This window comes from Centroberyx gerrardi, chromosome 11 (genome assembly GCF_048128805.1).
Source record: "Centroberyx gerrardi isolate f3 chromosome 11, fCenGer3.hap1.cur.20231027, whole genome shotgun sequence".
Taxonomy (NCBI): domain Eukaryota; kingdom Metazoa; phylum Chordata; class Actinopteri; order Beryciformes; family Berycidae; genus Centroberyx; species Centroberyx gerrardi.
In genome coordinates this window covers 15,168,360-15,195,999 of record NC_136007.1, presented here as the reverse complement: position 1 = coordinate 15,195,999, position 27,640 = coordinate 15,168,360, and the positions used below count along the sequence as shown (strand labels likewise).

Below are 27,640 nucleotides of genomic sequence, written 5' to 3'. Positions count from 1 at the left end.
ACTTCTCAATCTTATGCTCGTCTTATTTTCTTATTTGTAAAGGTATGATGCATGGAAACATGAAAGTGTGTGTGTGTGTGTGTGTGTGTGTGTGTGTGTGCAGTCTGATCACATGGTGCACTCTGGTTTTGTAAGCCCTGTATGATAATTATAGCATAGAGTTTCTTAGGGGATTGGATGGTTGGCTGGATGATTACCATTACTATTACTTTTCAATAAATAAAAATATACTAACAACTATCATCTAACCATGACCATGTTTTTTTGCCCAACCCTCAGTTAGCGTGTCCTTTCCTGAACCAAAGTTATTTTTGTTGCCTTTGTTTTTTATTATTCATATTTTTCCACCATCAAATATAAAACAATATAAAAAATAGTACATCTTTTTTGTGTTTAACCCCTTCACTCCCATCCCACAATCCCCCATTGCCTCCCAAATAATCCCCTGATTCATATAGAAAAGAAGTTATTTTTCTTGCCTAATGTCAAGTCAGTGTTGTTGCCTTTCCCTCACTTCACCTGACCTTACCATAGTACAGAGCTCAAACCTGAGGCTGGATCAATAATTGAAAATGAATTAGTTGTGTTGTTCATGGTGTGAATATGAATCTGATAAGTAGTACATGTTCCACTGGTGTATTTGTGCCCTCATTTTGGCAGTGAAAGTGCACTAGTGAATGTGTAATAGTACACAGCTACATACACTTTTCACCAGCAGACTCAGCATGATAAAAAATACAGAGTGGAGATGACTTTATTTAGAATAACAAGAACATATTTTGTCGATTGTTAGCCAAGAATGCTCAACCCTGCAGCGGTATGATCAGGAGACCAGAGAAGACACACTGCGTCACTCACATCTACTGCATTCAGTCGTTGGACTGTTTGCTAAACTGGTTCTGGGTGTAATCAGGTACTTGCTAACCTGTTGTGAAATTATTTTGAGAAAAGGCAAGGCGTCACAGGTGTTAAAGTATGACATCGCCATCTATTGGCTTTTGGCTTGTACTACATTTAGGCTTGTGTCTACTAGTCACTTGCACATTTGTATTCTCCACAGCAATGCACACATAAAAGCTTGTGAGTGCAATTAAGTACCTTGTCTGAAAATTATGGAAATTATTATGTTAAGTTGGTCTATGTTAAGATATCAGACACCATCAGTAATTAAGGTTTCAGCTCCTGTTTTGAACCGTTTTTTTGTGTGTTGAAAATATAATAAATAATGGTCACGATGTTAATATATTGTTATATTATATATGTTTTATTGCCTGATACTCGTGTATGAGAATGAGAAATACTTAATTTGTCAAGTGCAATAAAATGTATGCAGAAACAATTGATAACTTCAGTCAAATTGACAACTTAAAGAATTTCATTATACTGTCACACATTGTACAAGGATGACTGGACCGCACATACTGTATCAAATGTTTTACAGTGTAAAACACAGCAGCCTATACAAAACACTTTACATACAATCAATATCTACATGCATGCTATACTATATTAGTGTATTATAGTAGCCTATAAATTGCATATAGTACGGTTTCCCCTGTAGAAGGAGGTATAGTGAATGACCAATAGGGCATTAGCGAGAGGTAGTTATGAATAAAACAAATAGCTTGAATAAGATGAGAGTCACAGTATTCAAACATTATTTCTTAGGCTGTGAAAAAAAAATGGAGCCCTGAGGTGGAACAGGTACAGCTAAATAAAGTATTCCCCAGACTGGGTAACAATGAACAGCATGAATAGCATGTAATGATAATATAGGATATGCATGAAAGTAATAAATGTACAGTCCATGCAATGGGTTTATGTAGGACCAGTCCAAAGATGTGGAGGTGTGTTACAGCTCTTTGGAAGAAGTTGATGAGGTCACTGATGGACTTTGTCTTAATGGATTGGTACCATTTATGAAAAAGCATCAGTGGAAATCTTTGCTATACCCTTTTCTTCACCCTCGTCTCATGCAGCTCTTTCATGGATACAGACAGGAAGTAGTAGTAGTACTTTATTAATCCCACTTTGAGAAATTTCTTTAGCACAGAAACATCACAGGTGATGCAAGACACCATTTGCAGAACCATCCATGTCTTTACTAAGCAGACAGATCAGGCAAAAATCCACTGTGATTATTCCACAGTTTCATCACACTGGCAACCAACGACCATGTGAAGCTCTCTGTAGATATTTGGGGAAGTACAAACCTACTGAAACAGCTCCTGTGTTGAATCAGTACAGTGTGTAATGGGTGATCTGTGTTGTCCAGGACACTCTGAAATTTAGACATGGCTCTCCTATTGTACAGAAGATTTAGTGATTCACGATTACATCCAATTGCTGAACTGGTTTTCTTTATGATCTTTCCCAGTCTGTCGTCATCCTGTTTTGATTGGCTTCCTTTCCAGCAAATAAGGACAAATAACTGAGAACACAAACAACACTAAACACAAAAAAAAAATAACACAAAAAAGGAAAATAACATACTTTTGGAATTAAACAGGCTCTGTTATGTGACTATTCATTCAGATTTTTGGTTGCTGTATGCAGGGAAACAACACTAGTCCAGCTTGACATTTTTGCCTATTCTTGTATTGAAGTCTTCAGACTGTTGCCCAGCTGAGCTCCAGCACTCCTTGAGCCTGTGTGCATGTTTTCCACTAGAGGGCAGGGAAGCATGGCTGCGTCTGCATGGACAAACTGGCTCAGGCTGGGTTGGCCTCATCAGGGGCGGATGTTTTCTCAATGCAAACTTCCCAACATCCCCACCCCCCAAACCAGACCCAGGCCCACTTAGAAAAAATGATTTCAGCAGCCCAGTGACAGTCTAATGTCTCTCCAACACTCTTCAGACACTTCTTCTGGTCTCTTTTCTTGTTTATCTCTACTTTCCCTTCTGCTTTTCCTTTTTCCTTCATGAACACTGATATAAGAAAACTGGAAACTGCATAGAGGAGAATGGAAGCATGGCCAGAAAATAAAATGTGCTCATGTCCCGTGCATGTTACAGTTTAAAGGGCAAAGGTGACTTATTGGGTGCTGTGATTGTATGTCAACAAAATCTTTTGAAATTAGCTGAATCCAAGTTCTTTAGTTGGTACAGATGTCTGTCCTTATGGGAAATATTTAGCCTGGAACTGCGGCAGCTTTAAACACCGCAACCCCGCCCCTCAGCACTATCACATGAATCTGGACTGAACAGTTGATGTGAAGAAAAAAAAAAAAAAGTTTGGAGGATTTGCTGAAAACACTTTTCTCAAACTAGTTTCGTTTTATTTTTAAATGTAGACGTCTTTCCAATTCAAAGTTTGCCTTGGAAATCAGTGTCGCGTCGGAGCATTTCCCGGCTGTGATTTCACCAAGTTTTCTGCAGGAATAGAAAGGGAAAAAAACGGTCTGGCTACTTGAAGGTATGTGGGAGGCTTGTAACGTGTTGTAGACTTATGCGATTGATTTTGTCTGAGATCTCAACATTAATCCGACACTTAATCGACTGTTTAATCCGATAGTCAAGTTTGTTTTCGCAGCTCATTTGCGTCCAAGAAGTTACACCTTGAAACAAATAGACAACGACACAAAAGTGTAAACAATTCTGGGGTGGAAACAAAAGTGTAAACAAATCTGATCATCTCACTCTACGGGTCAGACCGATCTTCTTCACGGCCTGGCGTGTTTCCCCGCTTATTGTATAATTCACTTTTGACAGAATTTGTTTTGACACCAAGTTGGCGACATGGACGCGCATCACGGCGCGCCTCCGGCCGGGCAGCAGATCGTGCACGTCCGCGGGGACTCGCAGACGGAGCTGGAGGCCCTCTTCAACGCGGTGATGAACCCCAACAAGACCGCCAGGCTGCCCGCTTCCCTGCCCATGCGCATGAGGAAACTCCCAGACTCCTTCTTCAGACCACCGGACCCCCGGGGACACTCCAGACAAGTAATAACAAACAACTGAAAAATACAGCGATTACACACAGGAGGCTTGAATCACAACAAGGTGTAGGCCAGACAGGGGTTTACACACTTTTTCATGTCAAGAACCCCCATGTATGTATATGCTTTCCACCCTATTCAAGTCAAATCAAGTCAATTTTACAGTCCCGGATGGGCGATTTGAGTAGCAACAAGTATAAAAACATGTCACAACTTAAAACATATGGTATCACATAGAAACATTAAAAGAAAAGTGACTGGAGTTCATTCAAGATTCATGAAAATAGGCTTTTTGTTTTAACAAGTTTTGACTCAAGGATCCCATTCTGAGGAGATTATTGTTGTTATGATTTTGTAGAGAATTTGGATATTACTATACCATTACGCTATAGGTGGGGTGATGCACTGTGGGGAGAGTGAAACCTCAAAGTAATCATCTTTCCAGACACTAGAAAGCACAACCCTCTGCCAACGCTCAACCATTCTCCAACTTGCTGTTACACCCAAACACGTAATTCCTATCACTTAAGTTATAAATTAAACTGATTTCTTGACCCTGCAAACATACCCTTAGGATTTGGAATCAAGTCTGTATCTCTGTTTGTTTCATAGTTATGGTTAAAAAATGATAAACATCTAATGGTGGAAAAATCCCAGATCCGGATCACCACCAACATCTAATCAATTGCCCCTCGGCCCAAGGCTAATCTCTCCACTACATTTCATGGAAATCCGTTCATAAGTTTTTGAGATAGCCTGCTGACAGACAGACAGTGGGCGAAAACATAACCTCCTTGGCAGAGGTAATAAAATGTTCCCAGAAAGGTAAGCGGCAGGGCAGGAGGATGAAGTGCTTTGCTGTTCTTCCCCCCAGAGCTTTGCCCTTCCACTCTGGCTGCCTCCGGTATCCGTCCAGACCTTTTCTTCCTGCTGGTTTATGTTTCTGATCACCATTGTTGGCTCCTGGCAGTCGTTAACCCTGCTTGTTTCTTGTCAGGCCAGTTCAGACGGAGGCGTGTGCGGCTCCCTCACTCCTCATCACGTCCGCGCCCATTCCTCCCCTGCCTCCCTGCCAGTCAATTCCCTCTCCACTCAAGCGACAGGTGTAGCAGCCGCACCAATTATCCCAGATGATGTGCCACTCCCCCCTGGTTGGGAAATGGCCAAGACGCCTACCGGCCAACGTTATTTTCTCAAGTAAGGTCTAATTTCTGTTGATCTGTCTACTTTATCTATTGCTGTGCTGATTACTATGAGGGTCTCCCATTTAATAACCCCAGTGGCAAACCTATTGTCACCTTGTTCTAACATCTAGGCCATATTTCTACACACACTCACCCTACTTTAATAGCTCTAGGCTTAGTTACATTAGATCCTTAGTTTTGGTAAATGTCTCCTTGGAGTTCTGTCCTGTTACAGACAAGAATGGGCAGTCCATCCTCCTTAAAGTCACACTGAACTGGAAACTTAACTTTTTTGCCTTTTTAAGCTCATTCTAACTATCATACCATACACCTATTTGACAATTTATGACAAAAAATTACAAAACATTCCCACCCCTCTGACCATCCCATCAAATAAAACTGTGTTTCTCTCCCCAACTGATATCCCGCTGGTTTACACTTTTGAATGATCTCTCTCCCCTTTTTATTGGTGTGTTCATGTGCTGGTGGGAAGGTCCGACATCCGGGACTTCCAAATCGGCTCCTAAACAGCGTTGCATTCATGTGCTATTTTGTCAGAAAATCAAACCCAGAAGACATCCAATAAACAAACGCGGACCTCCTGGATCTTAACAATCCACTTAACTGATTTGACAAACTTCATTCAAACAAATGTTACGTTAGTCTGGCTAACAACAAACTTGCAATAAAAGTGCATGTGTATTGTTGACTGACACAAAACTTTATTTTTCGCCTTGTTGAGAAGATTAAAGGTCACCACTGGGTCATAACTTGGAAATTCGGGCAGCTAAATCTTCCCAGAGTTTCCGACTTAATCATCCGACTTTGGAGGACGTCCATGTGAAATTTCCAAGTAGGAAGTTCATTTTTCTGATCTATCTGATAGCACATGAATGCACAGCTTGCCCCAATATCCTTCAACAGGAAATACATCACATTAAGGAAGCAAAATGCTCTCAAAATGCTGTTTCATTGTGACTTTAAATATTCCACCTGAATTTTCAGAGACAGTATTATAATGAAGAGTAACAGGAAAGGGTGTAGAGAGAGATGCAACAGCGCAGCATTAACCACGACTCCAGCCAAGCAGTTGCACACGGATGCCAAATGCACCAACTAGTTTGGTAACCAGTATGTTTTTAACCAAGTCATTCATGAGAGTACATGTCCTGACTGCCTGCGTTTCTCTCAAGGACTAGTTAACAGCACAGGCACCGGTGTGTGTCTGTGTGTGTGTGTAGATGTGCGTGCACATCTGGTAATACAGGTAAAGCAGGTCTAGACAAAGCGTGCCCACGCATCTTAGCCATCAGGTTACATTGGTTTAACAGACACAGAATACTCAGGCAGTATGTTTAGGCTTTGTGTGTTGTGTGTTTGTAGTCATCTGGAGCAGACGACTACCTGGCACGACCCGCGTCTGTCACAGCTTCAGTCGGTCGCAGCGCAGCATCCGATCTCTGGCCCTCCGGTCCACGCCCACACCCTGCCCAACTCAGCTTCCACTACGCAACCACCAAACATCAGTGCAGAAACAGGTATCACTCTTTTTTTTGTGTCCTCTCACCACCCAGTGTCTCTCTTAACTGCTGCCTTGCTGTTCATAGTTCAGCTCCATCACCAGCAGGCCAGTATTAGCGTACTTGTCTCATATCCTACTTTACCTTCTCCCACCCACAAAATCAGGCAAACCACAATTAGGTTAGTACCCGACATACCTATTTACCCCCAACCTTTCACTTCTACACTGAAAATCTCAGCAACCTACACAGAGATCAAGGACGTGGGCCAGAGTCTCCCTTTTACCCTCAATGCTCCATGCAGTTCCCATCTACCATGTGCATTTTCACTGTGTACTTTCACTACTGTTCAGGTCCACTGCCTGAAGGCTGGGAGCAGGCTGTGACTCCAGAGGGAGAGGTGTACTACGTCAATCACATCACTAAGTCCACCTCATGGCTTGACCCACGTCTAGGTAGCAAACTATCAAACTTTTGTCTACACAACTGACAATTCATGGTTATCAATGCGAAACGTGTGTCACAATTTCCACCGGCAGAGGCTGCTGTTTGGCAAAAAAAAAATATCGCAAAGTTTTGAAAAGATTGCCCTAAAATTTCCTTGCATACCTATACATCTGCATATGTTTGAAACGTTTCACCCTATGAAAAATGTTTTCTTAATTGTTCAACATTATTTTGGCCAAAATATTCATTTTGTATAAATCTTATATTCCAGCCCAGAAGGTGAACCCTGGCCTTATCGGCATGGCACAGCAAAGGCAGGACAAGGAACGGCTCAGATGCAAACACCAGGGCCTCCCTCCACCAATCACAGCACAGGTCAGAGGTCAAATGTAACTGTACTACGTGTCCCATCCAGAAGATTGTAGAGCTAGAAACTGAAGTATTTAATATCGATAAAAGACACAATTAGCTGCATACACTGCCCTACAGTTATCTTATTTCCTATTGCATCTGATTGTATTATGCTGTACATTCAGTTGTGCAATCAGATTTGTCAACAATTTAATTTGTCTTCTATGTAAATGTATTTTCAGTTTTACATGACCTTATTCAAATGGGTGTGTGTGTGTGTGTGTGTTGTAGGACGCAGGAGGAAGGAGCCAGATGCCCAGTGGCATGGACCATGACAGGAACACACAGACTCTTGTGCCGCCTCTGGATGTCAGGATCAGAACCTCCAACCATGAACCTACACTCAACGGGTGAGTTCATGCGGATGTGGATCTGCTTTTACCACAGCGCTGTGTTCATAAAGAGGCAAATTCAGGTCAGGTGTGAGACGTCACCGCTCTGTACCTGTGCATCCTCACACTTCATCAACGGTTTACAGCACTAGAGGAAATCTTTTTTTTTTTACAAATCATGGTCTTTATTGATCTTTATCTTATGGAAAGGATTAGGGCCACATGAAAAATGTATTTGAGTTCTGAGTTTGATCTTAGAATTCTGAGTTTAAAGTCAGAATTCTGAGAATAAAGTCAGAACTCAGAATTCTGAGTTTAAAGTCAGAATTCTGAGAATAAAGTCAGAACTCAGAATTCTGAGTTTAAAGTCAGAATTCTGAGAATAAAGTCAGAACTCAGAATTCTGAGTTTAAAGTCAGAATTCTGAGAATAAAGTCAGAACTCAGAATTCTGACTTTATTCTCAGAATTCTGAGAAATTTTTCACGTGGTCCTAATCCTCTTCCGCTTTATCTAAAAGTTTTATCATTGTGAAAATTTTCCTTACACTATGAATCTTCACACCTCAACTCCCACAATCCTCTTACTATTCTCAGAACTAGACGTTAATGCATTGTCAGACTGTGCAGAATTTGTACTAGTGATTCCAGTGGCACAGATTTAAGGAATGCTTTGTGTGTTTGCGTCTGTTCTCTTGCAGCGCTCACTCTCGCAATGAGAGTACTGACAGCGGTCTGAGTGTCAGCAGCTTACCGCGCACAACGGACCACCTGCTGAGCACCGTGGAACACATGGACACCGGTAACACACACACACGCACACACACACACACACACACATGCACACAACAAACTTTGACAAATACCCCGGGGTTTCCTACAGTGATAAAACAACACCCAGCCTCAACTGTAAAACCCTAAAAAAAAAAAATCAAAAAAAAAAATCCATTATTAATGTGTTTATTATGATTGAGACCAAAGCAATGATGAACACAGAGTCCAACTGCGACATCTATTGACTAAAAGCAACATTGCGACCAATGAGAATCATATTATTTTGGGAGTATCACATGGAGCAAGTCAATTGTTCCAGCTTTAGCTAATGTTAAAGCCATAATATTGGCATACCCTGTTTAAAACATTGATATTTAGCTCCATTGGCAAGTAATACCTCAAATGATTTCCTTCATGCCACTGCCATTTACTGGTATATTCTGTTATCTTACAAGTAAGCTGATATGAATTTGACTTTTCAAACACAATGCAAACTAATTGAGTTCATTTACCTTGCGTGTTAAAAAGGGTAAGAATGGGCTGGAAGCTAGAAATCAATAAGTGTGTGTTATTTATTTAGGTATTTAGGTTAGTCCGCCAGTATCGCTTTTACTAACCCATTTCCTGCGGGAAACCCTGAACACATACTCTGAAACTTGAACAAGAACTGGTGTTTTAAATGAAAGAAAATCACTCATGTTGTCTTCTCTCTTGTCTGTTTAGGTGACTCTGGAGAAGCCCCTCCCATTACCTTGCAGGAGACGATGTCTGTGCTCCCGATGTCGGAGGGGGAGGAGCTAATGCCCTGCATCCCAGAAGGCCTCAGTTCAGACCTCCTGATGGACATGGAGACCGTTCTGTCTGGGTCACACATGGACAAGGACAGCCTGCTCACCTGGCTATAGACGCGCACAGCCGCCCCGCCAAAATACGGTTTGAGATAAGGTCTTTATAATACGACTGAGATTCGGAGGATTCATGGCTCCAAAAAAATGGTACAGAACAACATTACTGAGGAAATACACTACTGTTGTGTGATGGATATGTAACACTACTCCTACCCTTAAGGATGAAATAATCTGACTCTCACAGAAGGTGGAACGCTGCTGGTTTTGTCCTCCCTTCGGGCCTGGGTGCATCAGGGAGCATCCTCACTTTTATATCGCGCCCCTTTTTTTCAGTTTTCCACCTCACATGACGCTCTCCAGTCCTACAGTAAAATGTAGTGAAATATCTTATTTCAGATGCCGTCTTCCCAGTGCATCTCGGTTCGTTCTAATTGCAAATGCTAATGCCTTTTTTTTTCTGCATCTGGTGCTGCTACCTTCCTTTACATAGGCAAGGTAATCTTCATGCTCTTTCATTCCTCCTATTCTATGCCTTTCCCCCCTGTTAGTTAAGCTATATTATAACTATGTAATCTATTTTTTATCTGCTGGGTTGTTTCTGTAGTGTGTTTTTATAAATGTATCTGAATTTGAAGCTGTTAATTATTGGTAAGAGCATTTCTTGTAACCAGCTTCCTCATGTATGTAGAGAAGTGAAGTCTTCATACACAAGATCCCCAAATAAAGAGCAGAATCGCCGATTTGTAATCTGGCCCAAATTAAAGTACCATATGGGGCTAGAACGACTCACTGCTCACACACCTAATGCAACACACTATATAGCATACTATTTATCTTAGCATGCATGACACTAGCTGTGTATGTTACATATAATGGCGTTTATTATTCTATTTACAGACAGTTGTCGGAGGAAATCATGAAGCTTTGTATTACCATATGCTAGGCAGGACCATTGTTTTGTATCTTTTTGTTTATGCATGTGCTTTTTATGGATCTATTTGCTCTCATTTTCACTGTAATCATTTTGGAAAAGAGTTTCTGTTTAATAAACTATTCAATAGATTTGACAAGCAGCAGTGTATAGTCATGTGTCTAGTGGATAGTCGTATGGTAGCCTGGATGCTGAACTGAAGGTAAAACAACACCCTGATAACAGTCTCACTGTAATTCCTTCCACTAGATGATGACTGGTTTCTACTGTGGTTTCCCCCACAGAACTGGGTGGACACCTGTAATTAAGTGGTGTTCATGTTGGTATTTACACAATTGCCATTAGGCTGCTTTATTACTCATTTTTGTTCCTTCATTCCATTGACGTCAGTTGGGTATGGCAAGGTGTGGCACTCGCCATTCCTTACCCTAATTGAGTCTACGTTTGATCTTGTAGTTTTTTAATGTAAAACAAAGATCAGGCAAAAATAGACAGACATTTGTGAGACATATCTAAAATAAAAAAGTAAAGAAAAACACACCCAAAAAAATCACATCAGAGGAGCTTTCAGAGTCAATGTTTCCTCAGAACTGGTAGTTTGGTGACCTATAATTTATGATATTTTCCAAATATCTTCTTGGCTCACAGAAATGTAGTCAGTGTCAATGTGTTTTGAGGTTCTGGTGGCACGTGACATTGGCTGGGATTATAGGGACTTTACCTTTAACCTGATTAACTCCTTTATCAGAGACTTTTAATTGTGAATCCTATTATCTCTACTGTGTGTAATCGAGCAGGCTAGGTTGCAGTTTCCCATGAGTGTGCGGAGTGCTCGAGGGACTTTTACTCCCTCAGTAAGGCCTGTCAGGCTGCACCTCTTTCTGCAATGAGCCAACCGCAAGAGATGAGCACACTGCACCACATGGTAGGCCTTAGCCAGGAAAAGCCTGCAGTGTACACACCTTGCTTATGAAATCTAAAAAACCCCAAAAGCTTGTAACTTTACATGATTTTAGATAGCCACACATTTTGCACTTTTAATGAATGCATGATGTTAGAAAGCAAAATAACATAGGGACAATCTGTTGAGCTACCTATTATTACTCGGCTGCCTGATAGGCTAATTTCATATGTAGCTGCCTGTATTGCTTTAATTGCCTCCTGTCAGGCACCTGGCATACTTGATATAAGCAAACTGCAAACCGTAGGGCCTACAGTTCCCATAGTGAAATACGTTATGGACCGAAGTGATATTTATTCCACGGCCTGATTTTGATGGAATCCAATCAGTAGAACTTATGATTTAATCTATTTACATTTACCTCGCTACCCATTTGGAATGTTCCAAACAGCAGGGAACTTTCCATGCAAAACTAACATGTTGGTGACATAATCGGCCATTTCAACTCCTCCCTTGGTTAACTAGTTAACTTCCACTTCAGCTCTCTATCTAGTTGCCTGATCCGCTCTTGTATTGCTTTGCCTCCTGTCAGCTGTCATTCGTTGTTTAGCAGAATGTATGTCCATCACTTTGCCTGATGCCTTTGAGGAATCACTTTTTAGAAGTCTTCCACAATTGTTAATATTTTAGCACTGACAGAATATCACTGAAATGCGAAAGAGGATCCATGTGGGAAAAATGTATTTGAGTTCTGAGGTTAAAGTCAGAATTCTGAGATTAAAGTCAGAACTCAGAATTCTGACTTCAATCTCAGAATTCTGAGTTGATCTCAGAACTCAAATACAGTTTTCACACATGGCCCTAATCCTCTTCCGTACTGATCCGGTGGTGGATGAGTTGACTCTCCCCCCCGATATGTGAAGCGCTTTGAGTACTTAGAAAAGCGCTATATAAATGTAATCAATTATTATTATTATTATTTATTATTATTATTATGAAGTGTGTGTTCTCATTTATAATCACTGTATTAGGGATGCAACAATGGCTATTAAGAAGAACTTTGCCTGACAAGACTAAGGAGGTTCTATATATAAGACAGGAGGGGCCCACCCACAGGAACAGCAGTGGCCCTATCACCATCCTATAAACATCCGTCACGACATTTGGGCGTGGTTATAGCAGAAGTTATGTGATAAAAAAATATGCTTTGGAAAGACAACTCTTCATGGGTTATATAGCCATCTACTTGTCTTCATCAAGGCCTGTGTAAGTCTTTCTGTTCTTCTATTTTATGAGAATATTCCCAGTTTTGTAGGTAACCATTAGCTAAACACATGATATTTTTAGATATCCTGTATGAGTGGCTTATCCAATTCTGACAGAATATGATTGATGGTAGTGTAGTTTATATCGTTTTCATATGATGTGAATGCATTCATTAATTAGTGCTTGTGTTATCATTAGTATTAACAGTCAGTACAGTTTGTAGTATTAAAAAACCCCACTGTGAATCTAAGCTGCCGCAACCTCTATAAGAAGGAAAAAAATCATTAGCTTCTTTTTACAGTGTTTTTTAACCGGAAGTGTATGACGAATATTTGACAGCCCGGGGACTTTCCGTCTGTCTGCCTAGCTTGCTAAACGGTGAGTGGAAAGGTTACTGTGTGCTGTTTCACGTCTCCTCTCGTATTCTGGTGCCACATAAAGCTGACTGTTGTTCGTTTCTTATGCTGCTGCACAGGTGCACGAGCCGGACAGCTGAAGAAAGCGTGAGAGCAGCTACAGTTTAGCTGTTAGCTGACGGTTGCTAGCTAACGGCTGCTGCCTTTTAAACTGGAAGTGTTTGGTTGTTGTGGCTGGCAAGTCGCATTTATTGCTTGTTAACTGTGTGTTTTTAATCGCTGCTTAACTGCCGAAGACAAATTTGACCCGTCTAAATCCACATTTTCCTCTAAATATGTAACGACGTAGCAACCCGTAGCTATGAGTTGAACCCATAGGTTTAACCACAACTATCAGCTTTTGATCTGCCGCTCCCAGCGATTACGTCTCTTGGGGAAGTACCTCTCCTGCTAGAGGAAAAACCAGACAGTGATTTTAAAATATTTTGTTTTATTGCTCCTTGTTCTGTTTCCAGCTGTGACTCACTACAATAGCAAAATTTGACGGAGGACGATTCATTATTTGAAGCCTGTAGGGGAATTCACTCTGTTGTCATAGCTAAAATTAAGAGACACTCATTTCACGCTTTACTCATGTTTTCTGTCCGTCCTACATGTTAAAATTCCACTGAGATGTATTGGTTCAACAACTATTACGTCTGAGTAACATATTATATATGTTTTAAATGCCATCAACTGTACATTTTTTCTTAATTTTAATTTTACTAGTGCAGTGCCCGTTCGCCCCGCTGCTGCACAGAGCGCTGTTCGCATGTATATTCAAAGTTTATTAATATTGAACGTGTCGCGTGTCCAAATTGTACCAAATCCGACACTGCACGTCCTTGGGTCCCCAGCAATACACCCGCCAAGTGTGAAGTAGATCGGACGAACGGTTCTCGAGATATGCGAAGGACACTCATACAGACTGAGATTCCTTGCTTTATAGTATGATACCTTAACCTTTTTATTTCTAGAATTTTCTTTTTAATTTGGTCAAATACAATTCTTACTAGTAACTGCATTATTCATTATTTTGTAGCGAAGGGGTGCGCAAACTTGTGTGCGTCTTTCTGTGATTGCGTCCTCATATAAATCCTTGTTATAAATATATATCCCATTGTGAACCTAGTGAGAACTGGAACAGGATGGCAACTGAACTGGGAGCTGGACAAAACTCAAAATAAAAATGTCCATACTGCTATTTAAAATCCTACAAGAAGCACTGCTATACAAACAAAATTGGACCATTTTTTTCTCTATCTTTTCCACAGGTGCTGCCAACATTGATGCAGTAAAGAGGGAATTTCCTTATCCGTACCAAGAGAACTGTTGTCCTCAAAGGGGATTTATTTTTTCACATTGGGTTTATCCTATTCAGTCATGGAAGACTAAACTCCCAAAGAAGGGATGTCCGAGCGGGGGGAGGGGTTTGAGATTACATATCCCTTGGTCTGTGTGTGTGTGGTTGAGGCGTTTACTTAATTTATTATATTTAGACACATAACACATATGTTTATTATGTTTGAGTGGCTAGATTGTGTGGTATACTTATGTGTGAGAAATATGCAGGAAAATCAAGTGTACACTGATCCGGGATGACCGCAGTATAATAAGATGATTTTGATTTGAGCATTCATTCATCAAATACTCCATCGTTTTTACCGACCAGGCTGGATTTTGTTGGTGCATATTTTCACTTAAGTGCTCTACTCTGTAACACTGATAAAGGAATAGTGAATTTTCATCAGTGGAAAATGGTTGAGTGTAGGTCTCAGGTAGTGTGGATCCAGACGTGTGAAGTATATGTGCAGGGAATGGTGTATCCAAAAAAATGACAGTGCACCCTTGGGTGCCTCATGCAGTTGGTGTCCAGCACTGTAAGATAATGGTGCTTTTGCTTTCCTTTCTTCCACACAGCAGTTCTTAGTTTGACAAAACCTAACTTGGTGCTCAGTTGAGGTCCCACTTTCTGTTTCACCGCCTCATTTCAATCATTGATTTAAATCAGCATTTTGGAAAACCCCGTTGATTTGTTTAACTTTTCTTCATGTCAGTCTGTGTGTGTGTGAGAGAGAGCGAGACCCTGGGTATTCTCAAACCTCTCTCCCTTTGGAGGACATCTCTTTTTCCTTATATCGCTACTCTTTTATCTAAAAAAATGGAAACTCTTGTTCAACTGAAAAACAACCAATTTTTGATGGGGCTGTGTCGCAACGGGCCTCCACCTGATCTTCAGTATGATAACTCCTCAGGTAAAAAAGTTTTCTGATTCTTTTCTTTTATTATTGATCTGTATGACACAGACTTATTTTGTATAATTACACTTTAAATGCAGTGATTTCTTAATTAGCCTCCATGTGACATGCTGTTATGTCAAGTTAGTTTTTATATTTAAACTATTCTCCTTAAGATTCTTGAGCTGTAGAAGTCCTAATTAATGTAATGTAATCTCCATCCCCAGAGCTCTTTCGCATCTCGACCTTCGCTCGCTTCCCCGCCTCGGGAGTCACGGAGCGAAGTCTGGCGAGGGCAGGTTGGTTCTACACAGGCGTGGGCGACAGGGTGCAGTGTTTCAGGTGTAATGTGACGGCGGAGGGCTGGCAGGCCGGAGATTGTCCGACAGAGAAACACAGACAGCTCTCTCCTTCTTGCTCCTTCATCCAAAGCCTCCCATCTACAGCCAACCTGCTCTCCTCTTCTCACTCTGCCTTCTCTCCGCTCCGCAGCGCTCCAGTCATACCGGTAAGATTAAAAAATGAGTGTCATGCCAAAATACGAGATCCGCTACTTAGAAGAAAGGCGCTCCTACTCTTGCAAAATGGTAGCTGGCATAAAAGTAAAGCACATTATGACTGAATACCAGGTATGAGTCATCTTAACACCTTGGCTTACAAAACAGTTATGTTTTTGACAGAATCATCTGTGTTTTTGAAGTATTAACTGATGAAATCAGGTTGCAACATTTTTCTAAAATGAAAATACTTTATAGTGTTTTGGAGTGAAACCTTTTTAATATTGGAACTGCGTATATTGCCTTGATCTTTCCTGGTAGCGTCTACCAACTTGAGTAACTATATTTAAAATTGTTGCTTTTTCCCCCTTAGCTGTCTGGTCCGGGCCCAGCTCCAGTCCCTGCCCCTAATCCTCCGACAGTGAGCCAAGGTGAAGAGCCGGTGGGCTATCTGAATATGGGCTTCTCCGCTCCCCCCCCCTCCAGCCCGCTTAGCTCCCGCGGTGTGGAGGACATGTCTCACCAGAGACCGTCGACGTGCCACAACCTCAGCATGCGCAGAGAACAGGAGCGCCTGGACTCCTTCCACGCCTGGACGCTCTCCATCATCACCCCTGCTGAGCTGGCCAAGGCGGGCTTCTACTACCTGGGCCAGGGCGACAGAGTGGCCTGCTTCAGCTGTGGAGGACAGGTGTGTAGAGCTGCTCTCGGGAAACTAGTAGGTGACTGCTATACCTGATATTTATATTTACACAGGATGTAATGTAAGAACCCATGTGCCATAAGCCAGGGCAAGAATTCACCCAGAAGCCCAATTCAGATGTTTAAGACCCCACGAAACTGCTTCTTTTCTTCCTTGATTTGATGTATTCCCTGTTGAAACATGTTGGGGCAAGACATAACACAGTGAGGGATCATTCAAAAGTCTAAACCAATGGAATATCAGGTGGGGAGAGAAAGGAAATTTAATTTGATGGAAGGGGCAGAGGGGCAGGAATCTGTGATGGTTTTATTGGTTGGAATATTTATTAACGCCTGCTTGTGCAGCATGAGGTCACCGTTAAAGATACTCTGTTTTCCAGGAAGTAAAAGTAATGGGAGTTAATTTCATGGGGACTTTAAAAGACTGCTGTACTAACCCACAGATGGTTACAGTAGAGGGCAGCAGGCTACACCGTCATAAATCTACTGGACCATCAGACAAGCGGCACCATTCACCAACCACCTAATCTAAATGTTACAGGGTTGAATGTGTTACTGGGGGAAATAATTTATTGAACAATGAACTCTACATATGACAAATGACTTACTGAAAACCCTATTTTTATTTGCAGTTGAGTAACTGGGAGCCAGGCGACAGAGCCGTGTCCGAACACCAGAGGCATTATCCAAACTGCCGTTTTGTCCGAGGGGACAGAGCGGACAACGTGTCGCTGGCCGGAGGTGCAGCGTCTGTGTCGGGGGCGGCGGCAGCTGCCGCCGCCGCCGCCGGGGCGTTGCAGCTGTCTGCTGGAGCAGTAGCTCTCAATAACGTGTCCAACCCTGCCATGCAGCAGAGCGAAGAGAGGCTGCTCACCTTTGTCAACTGGCCGTCGCGAATCCCTGTCCGGCCCGACCAGCTGGCTAAAGCCGGCTTCTACTATGTAGGTAAGGACGATGTATCAAAACTACGAAGACCTTTAATAATCGTGACACAAAAGGTTGAATTACTGTAAGTTCTTTCTCTCCCCTAACACTATTAATTCTAGTAACTGGGGTTTTTCTTTTATTTGTTGGCCTTTCCACTGCAGACAGGTATTCCCCTTAACGGTGTAAGAATGAGTACCATCTGTATTTTCCTTTTTATTTTAGCTGGAAAGTCCTGAAACATTTTTTTTAAGGGAGGCCTGGCTAAGAAGCAGCCACACACAGTTATAAACAACAAAATCAAATAAATAAAAAAATATATAAAAATTCCAAATGTTATATATGTTATGTCTTTTGCTAAAGGTTTCAAGCAAAAGAGGAAATGAGAGAGGAAAAAAAGCATCAACAGTTTCAAACGTCTTCACTAGCCCGCTCCAGCCAGACTTGAACTCATTTTTTAAAATCTTTTCCTTAAACACCCAAGAATAGAACCTAATAGAATTGAACTCTGTTTGTGTTCAAGGCCGTAACGATGATGTGAAGTGTTTCTGCTGTGATGGAGGCCTGCGATGCTGGGAGTCTGGAGATGATCCTTGGGTGGAACATGCAAAATGGTTTCCTAGGTAAATACTGACATTGTTGTTTTTTCATGTGTTCATTTTGTGTCAGAATGTTTCTTTTGCTCATAGCATTTTTATAACTTTTGTTAAGAACCATTAATACAACTACTATTATTACTTAGTTACTGTGGCCAATTATAATTGTCTAAACAAATGTGTAGATGGTGGTTTACATTAATGCATGGATTCATGTACCTCTGGTTAATTGCAGGTGTGAATATTTGCTCCAGGAGAAGGGACAGGACTTCGTTCATCAGATCCAGGCTCGCTTTCCTCGGCTATTTGAGCAGGTTGGTAGAAAACACCCAGTGGAACATCAGATGATTGGAACATCTGGCATTTGAAAAATGGGTAGTAGTGCAGTACAAAAGAAATAAAACAGCTTCTCTGTTTCTGTTTCCTCCCCAACAGCTTTTAACAAATGGAGACAGCAGCTCCAGAGAGTTTGTGGATCCACCAGGTGAGTACGAAACACTGTCAAACAAGAGATTAGGCTCATTTGCTCCTATGAATGAAGGGATATTGCGATTCAAAGCAGAACAGCTAAGCACTACGTTAACAGTTGCTAACAGTAGATCTCTAGATTCAACACAACATACTCGATGATCAATATGTACTCTATGAATAAGCCTGATTTTTGTACATATTCAATAAGACCACAACACCCTTTCACAATGTGCTTAGGTAGAACAGAACATATATCACAAGCTATATGATAGGATTCTGTATATTTGGTCTCATATGTTGTCCATTATCCTTTAGCATCATGAGAGAAGTTGCCAAACTCTTTCATCTCCTTGTTAAACCTTTTTGTTGCATCCCTGTCATAAGATAATACTTTTTTTATCATATGTAAAGGGTTCAAAGAGCCCCAACCCTCATGGAAACTGAGCTACACAAAACTCTCAAGATGTCACCAAGAAAATTTTAGTCATCTCTTGATTCTTATCGTCGTTGAAATTGCTCCAAATGGTTTTAATATTAATAGAATAGAGTGGACTTGTCTGTTCACTCATTACTGCACCTTTTCATTCTATCAGTTTACTGATTTATCAAAGCTAAAATCAAATTGTTAGGGCACTGTAGGAAGCCCTGAATGAAGTTTGTTACCTTTTTTATATTGTTGGTTGCAGAATGTATTTGAACATAAAGATTAAAAACAAAAATTCCTTCAATTCTTAACTAGTTGTAGTTGCCATGATGTGGCTCAAATTAGAGATGGCGTGTTGAATCAAAATAAAAGCTCAGAGGAACCTGGAAAGGGTAGATTTTTACTAGATTTTACTCAAATAAATGGGGGAAATCACTGACATGGTTGTTCATGGAGGTGCTCACTCACTAGACCTCCCCTGGTAATACTTATGAAGTCCAGTTAGGACGCCCTGCTACCCAACCTCACGTCTGCTTACCTGCCCTTCTTCTCTGTCCCGCTCAGTGGTCCACCTCGGTCCAGGAGAGGAGCGCTCTGAGGATGCCGTCATGATGAACACTCCTGTCATTAAGTCTGCCTTGGAAATGGGATTTGAGCGCAGCCTGGTCAAGCAGACGGTCCAGAGCAAGATCTTGACCAGTGGAGAGAACTATAAAACCGTCCAGGAGCTGGTGTCCGACCTGCTGAGTGCCGAGGACCAGAAAAGGGAGGAGGAGCGTGAGATGCTGGCGGAGGCGATGGCATCTGGTACAGCTGACTGTGAAAATTTAGATTTTCAAACCATCAATTCCAATTTCAACTGTGCCGTTTACTACTCTCAGGCCAGTGAACCATCTGAACACAATGTATATATTTCTCATCCCAATCTCTCTCTCTCTTTCAGATGGTTTTACCTTCCTGAAGAGACACCAGGCAGCATTGATCCAGCGTCTGAAGAGTGTTGAGACGGTGTTGGAGCACCTGAGGGAGCAAAATGTGATAAGTATGTTTCTAGTAGTCTTAAGTTTGGGTTAGGGTTAGGTTTGCAAATCATGCTAGGCAGGTTTTGCCATCTGACAACATCCTATTTTCATAAAACAAAAGTTAAATCATCAATTGCCACTCTGTTAGCACAACAAGGTAAAAAAAAAAAAGTTGGATTTCGTGGATTAATGAATGGATTTAATTTAGAGCTCATTTAGAGGGTAATGTCAAACCTTTCGTTGTCTTTCCCTTGAACCTCTTACTGCTACACAATTAATGGTGTAGAATTGTATATGGCTGAGTTTCCACGATCAATAGTTGTCGTATTCGGTCAAATGGACACATCAAATTTTATTTCACACCAGAATGTCCACTGTAGTTGAAAATGCTCAAGATGATGATGTAAGAAAGTGGAGTAAAATAGTCCTCAGCAAATCCTCAAAACTAATAGTCATGATTCACAATATCTAGAAAAACAATCACAGCTATGATTTTAGCCTTTACCGTGCAGCTGTAGCACCTACATATGTTACAATTTAGCACCTTGTGATTTGTGAATAATGCTTCTCCCCCGTCCCTGTTGCCCTGCAGCTGCTGAGGAGTACTCCGGTCTTCAGGCTCAGACTTCGGCCCAGCAGCAGACCGCCAGGCTGATCGAGCTCGTCCTCACCAAGGGAAACGCCGCAGCCGAGGTTTTCCGCAACTGGATCCAGAAGAATGACGTTCTCCTGCTCAGAGATCTCATGGGTACATTATCTCTCCGAACCCCGCCCTCTCAGATTGGGAATGCTACAGGTTGGATGGAAGGAACATATGTGCCAAACATTTGATGTTTCCTCCAGAGTTTATTGTTTTGTATCTGTACAGTTTGACTGTATATATACAGAAACCTTAATTCTGGACAAAATGATAACTGTAAACCAAAAGCACCCTCATAAAAACTGTAATCAAGTGGTTTTCACAAATGTTTCTTCAGGCTGCCACCACAGCACAAAGCATTTAAGTTCCTTCTGTCCTACTAGCGACATCCGGCTTGGTAAAACTCTCAGCGCCCGAGTGAGAAATCACTGAGTTAACCCTAACCCCATCTTAAAAATCAAGATTTCACTGTAAAAAATTGTAATGAAGCATAACCTCTTTAGCTCTTTAGGTAGTCAAAGCACATGCTTTTTTTGTGAACCAGCAACATTAATGTTTCCATTCTTCTGAAGCATTTTAACCAGACATTTATTGCTGGTCATGTAGACTTCTTACGTGGATTTCGAATTTTACGAACGTAAAATTGACAAATATTTATTACCAATTTGTGATCAGTAGAATCAGCTACTTGTCTGAAGTGTTTGGTTGGCCCTTTTGATCACAAGCCAACATTTTTTTTTTTTTTTTGGTGTGTGAGCTCTTGTATTCTGGCTCATCTTGAGCTAATTTAATATTGTCTATGCAATCCAGTCTAGCATTCCAAGCCTTAATTTGTCTTTTCACTCCACTTTCAGCCCAGGCAAATGAAGCAGCGTCACCGAGCCAAGATCTGTCAGGTATAAAGACACACCTACAATCTGCTTTTGCTTGATACTAGTCAGTCAGTATAATGGTTATCACTTCTATTTTCTTAAAATCAGAAAGTTGTATGCAATGTATCGATGGTGAAGAAAAGCATATAGCTTGGAAATTGTTCCATACCTGATCATGTTTGATGAATTAGAAATGTTCTTGGGTGGACATGTCATCATGAGTGATTTATTTTAGGGACCGTTAAAATGATACATAGGCATATTATCAGTGATGTAACCTGGGTTGGGTGCTTTGGATCTTTCGACACCAGACACCCTGTTTTACAGGATGAGAAATAGTAAATACAATAATGACAAACTTTACACTGACACAGAAAATGCTTCTTGTAGCTTAACTGGGACAAGAGATATAAATTTATTGTATCAGATCTCCTAGTGATTGTCTCTGTATTGATTGGTGAAGGGATTTCAGATTTTAGAAGTGAAGTGTGTTTGTTTATGTCATCAGTTTTCTATGAATGTAAATCTATGTGTTGAATCTTTGTATCTTCAAATCTCTCTTCCTTTGCTGACCCTCTGGTCTCCGTCTCTGCAGACCTGCCCATGGAGGAGCAGCTGCGCCGCCTGCAGGAGGAGCGGACCTGCAAGGTGTGTATGGATAAAGAGGTCAACATCGTCTTCATCCCATGCGGACACCTGGTGGTGTGCAAGGAGTGCGCCCCCTCGCTGAGAAAGTGCCCCATCTGCAGAGGCCTGGTCAAAGGCACAGTCCGGACCTTCCTCTCTTAATTAGGAGGCCGTGTTCCCAGTCTCCGAAGCATTTAGTGGTACTGATCTGATTGAATGTAAGCAATACAAGTCTGTAAAATATTTAATAGTAATGAGCAGGAGGGAAGTTCTGGTTTTTTTTTCCTCTGTGTGAATTCTGTCTCTGTCTTCATTGATCCTTAGAAATATTTGATCTGTCGCTAAGGTGCTTCAACACTAGTGTGGAGAATCATATGAAGTGCATGGAAAATGATCTCTAATCTGCATTGTAGCTACTGCAAAAATTTTATTTTGCCTTTTACATCAAAACAAGTAGATGTGAAGGTCTTTCAGCCATATACTTTTTTGTTTATCTTCTTAAAATATTCAGAAAACTGCAAAAGCTTCAACATTTGAATAATAAACATTACTTCAGTGACTATTTGAAATCTAAGCACCCTGGCTGTAGGACAGTGTAATCAATTTAATTGGTGAATATGAACATCACTGCCATAGATTATCTTGTCATCAATTTGGAGGCTCCAGTGACGGTGAAGGAGACTCAGGATGCTGCTTTGACACCACAGATTGACATTTTTGGTGGTACAGCGAGGCGTGACAAGGGGTAGCAGGTAGACACAAGTCAATTCATATCGTGTAATAAACTTAACTGAAACTAATGAATAGAACTATTGAACAATATTCATAAACTCGGTACCAAAGATTCCCCAAATCTATGGTTCTAAACATCAGTCTTAGTCAGACCAACACTTATGGAGACTGAAAACTCTCCTATCACTGAGTAAGATTGTAAATAAAATAAGATGTACAGGTCAGAATACTGGTGCTGAAGCAGAAATACTTCATTTTGTAATGTGACGTGTACAACTCCATAGCTTTCAACATTACCTGCTCTTGTCATTTGCCGTCACAAGCATTTGTAATGATTTCCCCAGCTCTTAAAAGACAAAATCACTTCTGATTTTGCAAAAATTAGATCGAGAACATACAATTAAATATTAAGAGTATAGCACTGTTGGTGTAGAAAAAGTAGGTAAGACTTTATTTTCTGGGTCCATAATTTCCTAAAAAGGAACTGTTCTTTTAAGTTTCCTGGAAAGAACCATTACATTATGTACTAATTATAGGGAAAATAGAGAGTTCAATGGTAGTTGGTAAGTACCTGGCCATTTCTTTTGGAGTTTCCAAGACAGAACCATGAAATTATGTAGTAGTTATAAAGAAAATTAGAGGAAGTAATTAAACAACTATATTATTATTTTTTCCAGTAAATAGTTTATATTCTTTCCAGGAAACTTTTAGAAATTTACAGTATCCTATCGACTCCAAATGGACTGCTTAGATTTTCTATAAAACTACTACATAATTTCACGGTTCTTTCCAGGAAACTTCCAAGAAGTTAAGAATAAATTATTAGGAAATTATGGACCCAGACAAAGCGTTACCATAAGTATACATTTTAAATCAAGTTTCCTAAATGAAAATACAAATTGGTGCTCACTAAAAGGTCACCAGAGCAGCCAATTTCATTTCCCCAATATAAGTCACTGAGGAGCTTTTATCAGTACCTCTGTTAGGGATACTCAGAGGTACTGTGGGTACATTGTGGACTGAAAAGAGAGGCCTGCTCATTCTACTTCAGTGATTTTCATATTTAGGTTAAGCAGAACTGGCCAAAAACATATTCTATATTTTTATTTTTTTAAATAATGGAACCCACTCTCCTATGCAGACTGCTGTCGTGAAAGTTAGCACATTATGGGTTAATACTTAAGTCTGAATTCATCTCAAGACATGCTCATAAAATAGAAAAGTTCATTTTTGAGGACAATCATTTTTTTCAAATATTGCCTATTGTGGAATGAAACCCTTCATATATACTTCTGCCAAACAATCAGATTTTCCCTCTTAAAAGCTATTAACATTACTTTCCCCATGACACGGTTCAACAGACGCTGGCATGCATTTTACTTGCCAGCTGGAGCCCCAGATAGCCTACACCTTTGCAAAATATCAAACTGCATTAACTTAATTCACACGGGATGATGAAGCCTCGTTATTTTGTCCAGAAAAGGTTATCCAACAATTTATTATAAGAACTCAAACACTGGTGGTAAAACCTTCCATCTACTTAATGTAACCAAATATGTGAAAACTACTAATTTAATTTGCACCCAAGGACGACACTGAATCAATTAAAGTTTTTACAAATATTTATTCTTCCACAAGCCTCTGCAGCCACAGTTTAGATGATGCCAATCTGAAAGGGAAGAAAAGGACAAATTAGAGATGTTCATGAACAGCATGAATACACTTTTTCATGCATGTTCTGGCATCAGTGGTTCCTTTGAATGCATCACAAACATTCAGACAAAATAAAATTTACATCACTTGCACAGAATTGACCAAGTCTGAAAGCAAAAACACAGCCACCATGCTACACTGAATTAGCTTTAAGAACAAAAAAGCGGCCCTTCTGGACTGTTGAACTACATCCTGACTGCTGCACCGTGTGGCGGCTGGAGGACTCACCTTGTTGGCAACATCCAACGCATCGTAATCTGGTGCGAGACGAACGTACGCCTTCTTCTCACCATCAGGCCTGAAGACAGGAGTCAGGACGGAGAGGGAAGGATGATGAAATAGGAGGCAATGAAAGGAAAGTAGGTCAGAAGTGTATTAAGTTACCATATTTACATTTACAATGGGAAACTGCAAAGTGCTGTATGAGAAGCCACCAGGGTCATGTATACATTTTGAACAAAACCCTGATTGCAAGTTACTACTGATACTGTTGAAACAAATGATCAATCCAAACGACACAGCTAATACTCGGTAAAGTATTTAATGTTTGGTTGAAATGATTGAATCTATAAAGTAGTGTCATCAGTTCCGCAATTGCTTCCAATAGAAGTCGACATGATACGAGCATTCAACAGCCTGGATTAAGATTTCTACCTGATGAGTGTGTTGACTTTGGCGACGTCGATGTCGTACAGCTTCTTGACCGCGTGTTTGATCTGGTGCTTGTTTGCCTTGACGTCCACAATAAACACCAGTGTGTTGTTGTCCTCGATCTTCTTCATGGCGGACTCTGTCGTCAGGGGGAACTTGATGATGGCGTAGTGATCCAACCTAGGGCAGAACGCTTCATTAGGCCAATGTCCCAAAAGCACCAACACCTCCCCCACTATGTCTACAAAAATTAACTAGGGTTCTCTGAATTCAGATAATCTCATGACAGGCAGACTCTCCACTGCCCATAACTGTCCTACCGCTCAGCTCACGCCTCCAAATCTGCATTTTTATTAGAATCACATTATTCTCCATGACAAACTAAATAAAAATCACATTTATCAATAGTCTGGGTGCATCAGTAGTTTATAAAGCTGGAATCATGCTTTTTCATACTTTGATCGCTGTTACCATCATTTGCACCATGTTGAAGCCATGTCTGTGTGTCAGCACCGCAGTGTGCAGCCATTGTACTCACTTGTTCCTACGAGGGGCACTCTTGCGAGGATACTTGGGTTGTCTGCGGAGACGGAGGGTTTTGGGGCGACGGAAGGTGGGAGAAGTCCTGATCTTCTTCTTCCTCTGGCTGTGAACTCCTTTAAGCACAGCCTTTTTGGCCTTCAGTGCCTTTGACTTGGCCTCAGTCTTGGCAGGGACAGCTGCGAAAAGACAAAGCAATTTGTTAGAAATGAGACATGAGCTGATCAGATGTTTAAGCTAATTCATTCATACTCTTAAGTTTATTCCTTGATAATCCTTAGGTACGCATTTGGTAAACATCGCTTTGACTTTGAGCACCACTGTGTCCCTCCTGTTAGTCAAATATTTAAAATACATGTTTTACATACACTTAACGCGTTTTTAACAGTGAAGATTACTACTTTGTGAATACTCAAATTATGTTTAGCTGATTTAGGTTTGCAATTCAATTCTTGAAAAGAGCAGTAATCTTACCAAGTGGCTCAAAATAAGCAAAACTATATTTAAAATGAACAACCGGACAGGGAAAATAATTGACACCTGACTTCTGTGTAAAGCAACAAGTTAGAAATGTGATGTAAACAAAGTCCTGATCAACCATGCAGTCCGGTCTGCCTCAAAAAGCCTGCATGGGAGAATAATGGTACAACTACATTTTACAACACAAGTTACAACTTGTTGTAAAAAGGAAGGTGCAAAATAAAGCAATCCCATTTCATTTTTCTCAGAATACTGAGAACTTCTGGTTGCTAGATTTGGAAATCCTGCAATTTAAAATAGATTGTTCCTGTGTTGCACTTAGTGTAACTGTTTAAATGCCTAGAATATAAATGTTATCTTTATCTATGGTTCTGGCCTTCAAACACAGACATGTATCCAATACATTAGCATATAGCTACAATATGAACTGCGACATATATGGACACAGCCATTTCGACCCAATTTCAGCGCTTGAAAAATGCAAGAATACATTTAGCAGGTGTAAATATAGTCTGATGCTTAGCATTTGTTCAGTGGAAATCTCAATCCTAATCCTGAAGTTAGTGTCATGCTCTACCCGTTGATACACAGGACTACCATCTACTACCACCGTAGTACCAGAAATACATGGTTCACAGAAACGTTGTTAGGTCCATTACTTTCAATTTTCCAAATCAAATTGTCCTTTTCTTAAAGACAGCCACTCCTGATATAACTCATCATTTGCCCTCCCAACTTTCACGTGTAGAAGCTGACTGGGCTATGCCGGTCCATCGTGCTGTCACAAAATCGCCACCAAAACGCGATATTAGCTAGTGATAACTCACTACGTATTTCTAAAATTTCGTCCGTAAAAGTAGGTCATGTCGGGAGAATCAGGACACAAAGCTGGTTCAAGACATTTCGTGCTAAATAGTGTTCTGGTCAGCAACATCAATGATAGCATGCTAACATTAGCGTAGCACCAAAACGTTGTAGCACAGCGCTACTGGCAGGCAAGCCGAAGACGCGGTCTGCATTTCTAGCTATTTTAGACAAATGGCAGCAATGTCCTTTGCTGATCTAAACTCGAGAACATCTCGAGTACGTATATAGAAAGTACATGTAGCTAGTTGTGTTTTTTTACACGATTTATACATATAAAATTCAACGGTTGACAGACCTTCCTTCTTCACCTTCGGTGCCATGTTGAGAAAGGAAGACTAGACGGGGTTTCCTGCAGTATAATGCATGGGCGAGATTTCAACACGCATATATCGCGGTACTTGAGAAATGTCGCTTTCTTCCAAAGAGCCTCAAAGGAAAGAGTTCCTACCAGCCAGCATCGGCTTTAACAACGTTGTGTGGTAGTTTCAGCAAGTTTCTTGCAGTGGTTTCGGGAGTCAGAATTTTTAGGGAAACGTACAATTACAATTTGCGAGATCTAATCAGCTAAATTTTATAGTGGTCTTTTCAACGTTTTTCATCTATGGGAAAGCCCGTACACAATTGAAAATACCATCACTGTAAAATCTATATTTATAAAAGGGTGTTCAAGAAGTAGACTCTAACTTTGGCTAAAGTTAA

The 27,640-nt window shown here is 40.8% G+C and overlaps 3 protein-coding genes and 1 non-coding gene across 7 annotated transcripts; 2 read left to right on the top strand and 2 right to left on the bottom strand.

Annotated features, from left to right (window-relative positions):
• The first annotated feature begins 3,204 nt into the window (after window positions 1-3,204).
• On the top strand, window positions 3,205-10,508 carry LOC139910773 (transcriptional coactivator YAP1-like). 2 transcript variants are annotated; one of them, XM_071898189.2, is made up of 9 exons: window positions 3,205-3,416; window positions 3,713-3,943; window positions 4,937-5,136; window positions 6,507-6,661; window positions 6,997-7,098; window positions 7,362-7,465; window positions 7,733-7,851; window positions 8,533-8,633; window positions 9,329-10,508. In XM_071898189.2, exons 2-9 carry the CDS (start codon window positions 3,740-3,742, stop codon window positions 9,508-9,510), a joined length of 1,167 nt encoding a protein of 388 aa, XP_071754290.1. In that variant the 5' UTR covers window positions 3,205-3,416; window positions 3,713-3,739; the 3' UTR covers window positions 9,511-10,508. The 2 variants fall into 2 exon arrangements, with proteins under 2 accessions (XP_071754290.1, XP_071754291.1); XM_071898190.2 differs by lacking the exon at window positions 6,997-7,098.
• Window positions 10,509-12,507: 1,999 nt separating this feature from the next.
• On the top strand, window positions 12,508-22,517 carry birc2 (baculoviral IAP repeat containing 2). 3 transcript variants are annotated; one of them, XM_078286553.1, is made up of 14 exons: window positions 12,508-12,551; window positions 12,853-12,929; window positions 14,221-15,201; window positions 15,411-15,691; window positions 16,054-16,371; window positions 17,015-17,327; window positions 17,830-17,929; window positions 18,138-18,216; window positions 18,338-18,386; window positions 19,362-19,604; window positions 19,741-19,839; window positions 20,412-20,567; window positions 21,314-21,355; window positions 21,927-22,517. In XM_078286553.1, exons 3-14 carry the CDS (start codon window positions 14,997-14,999, stop codon window positions 22,118-22,120), a joined length of 2,079 nt encoding a protein of 692 aa, XP_078142679.1. In that variant the 5' UTR covers window positions 12,508-12,551; window positions 12,853-12,929; window positions 14,221-14,996; the 3' UTR covers window positions 22,121-22,517. The 3 variants fall into 3 exon arrangements, with proteins under 3 accessions (XP_078142679.1, XP_078142680.1, XP_071754301.2); XM_078286554.1 differs by lacking the exon at window positions 12,853-12,929 and having other exon boundaries at window positions 12,531-12,551; XM_071898200.2 differs by lacking the exons at window positions 12,508-12,551; window positions 12,853-12,929 and having other exon boundaries at window positions 15,093-15,201.
• A 1,777-nt stretch (window positions 22,518-24,294) lies between these two features.
• On the bottom strand, window positions 24,295-27,315 carry rpl23a (ribosomal protein L23a). Its single transcript, XM_071898179.1, has 5 exons — window positions 27,237-27,315; window positions 25,593-25,773; window positions 25,058-25,234; window positions 24,632-24,701; window positions 24,295-24,359 (listed from the first exon to the last, which is right to left on the bottom strand). The coding sequence occupies exons 1-5, from the start codon at window positions 27,259-27,261 to the stop codon at window positions 24,345-24,347; spliced, it is 468 nt and encodes a 155-aa protein (XP_071754280.1). The 5' UTR covers window positions 27,262-27,315; the 3' UTR covers window positions 24,295-24,344.
• LOC139910831 (small nucleolar RNA Z17) lies at window positions 25,467-25,538 on the bottom strand. The gene has a single exon (XR_011784585.1). It is a non-coding gene; the product is annotated as a small nucleolar RNA Z17 (small nucleolar RNA).
• Window positions 27,316-27,640: the final 325 nt, after the last annotated feature.

Bases quoted from the DNA above. Each gene is read 5' to 3' on its own strand.
- LOC139910773 (XM_071898189.2), top strand. From the start codon at position 3,740: ATGGACGCGCATCACGGCGCGCCTCCGGCCGGGCAGCAGATCGTGCAC. The intron at 7,466-7,732 runs GTCAGAGGTCAA...TGTGTGTTGTAG, and splicing joins CTCCACCAATCACAGCACAG to GACGCAGGAGGAAGGAGCCA. The intron at 7,852-8,532 runs GTGAGTTCATGC...GTTCTCTTGCAG, and splicing joins CATGAACCTACACTCAACGG to CGCTCACTCTCGCAATGAGA.
- birc2 (XM_078286553.1), top strand. From the start codon at position 14,997: ATGTCAGTCTGTGTGTGTGTGAGAGAGAGCGAGACCCTGGGTATTCTC. The intron at 16,372-17,014 runs GTGTGTAGAGCT...TTTTATTTGCAG, and splicing joins GCTTCAGCTGTGGAGGACAG to TTGAGTAACTGGGAGCCAGG. The intron at 21,356-21,926 runs GTATAAAGACAC...CCGTCTCTGCAG, and splicing joins ACCGAGCCAAGATCTGTCAG to ACCTGCCCATGGAGGAGCAG.
- rpl23a (XM_071898179.1), bottom strand. From the start codon at position 27,261: ATGGCACCGAAGGTGAAGAAGGAAG. The intron at 25,774-27,236 runs GTCTGTCAACCG...GTCTTTTCGCAG, and splicing joins ACCGAAGGTGAAGAAGGAAG to CTGTCCCTGCCAAGACTGAG. The intron at 24,702-25,057 runs GTAGAAATCTTA...TCCTGTCTTCAG, and splicing joins AAAGTCAACACACTCATCAG to GCCTGATGGTGAGAAGAAGG.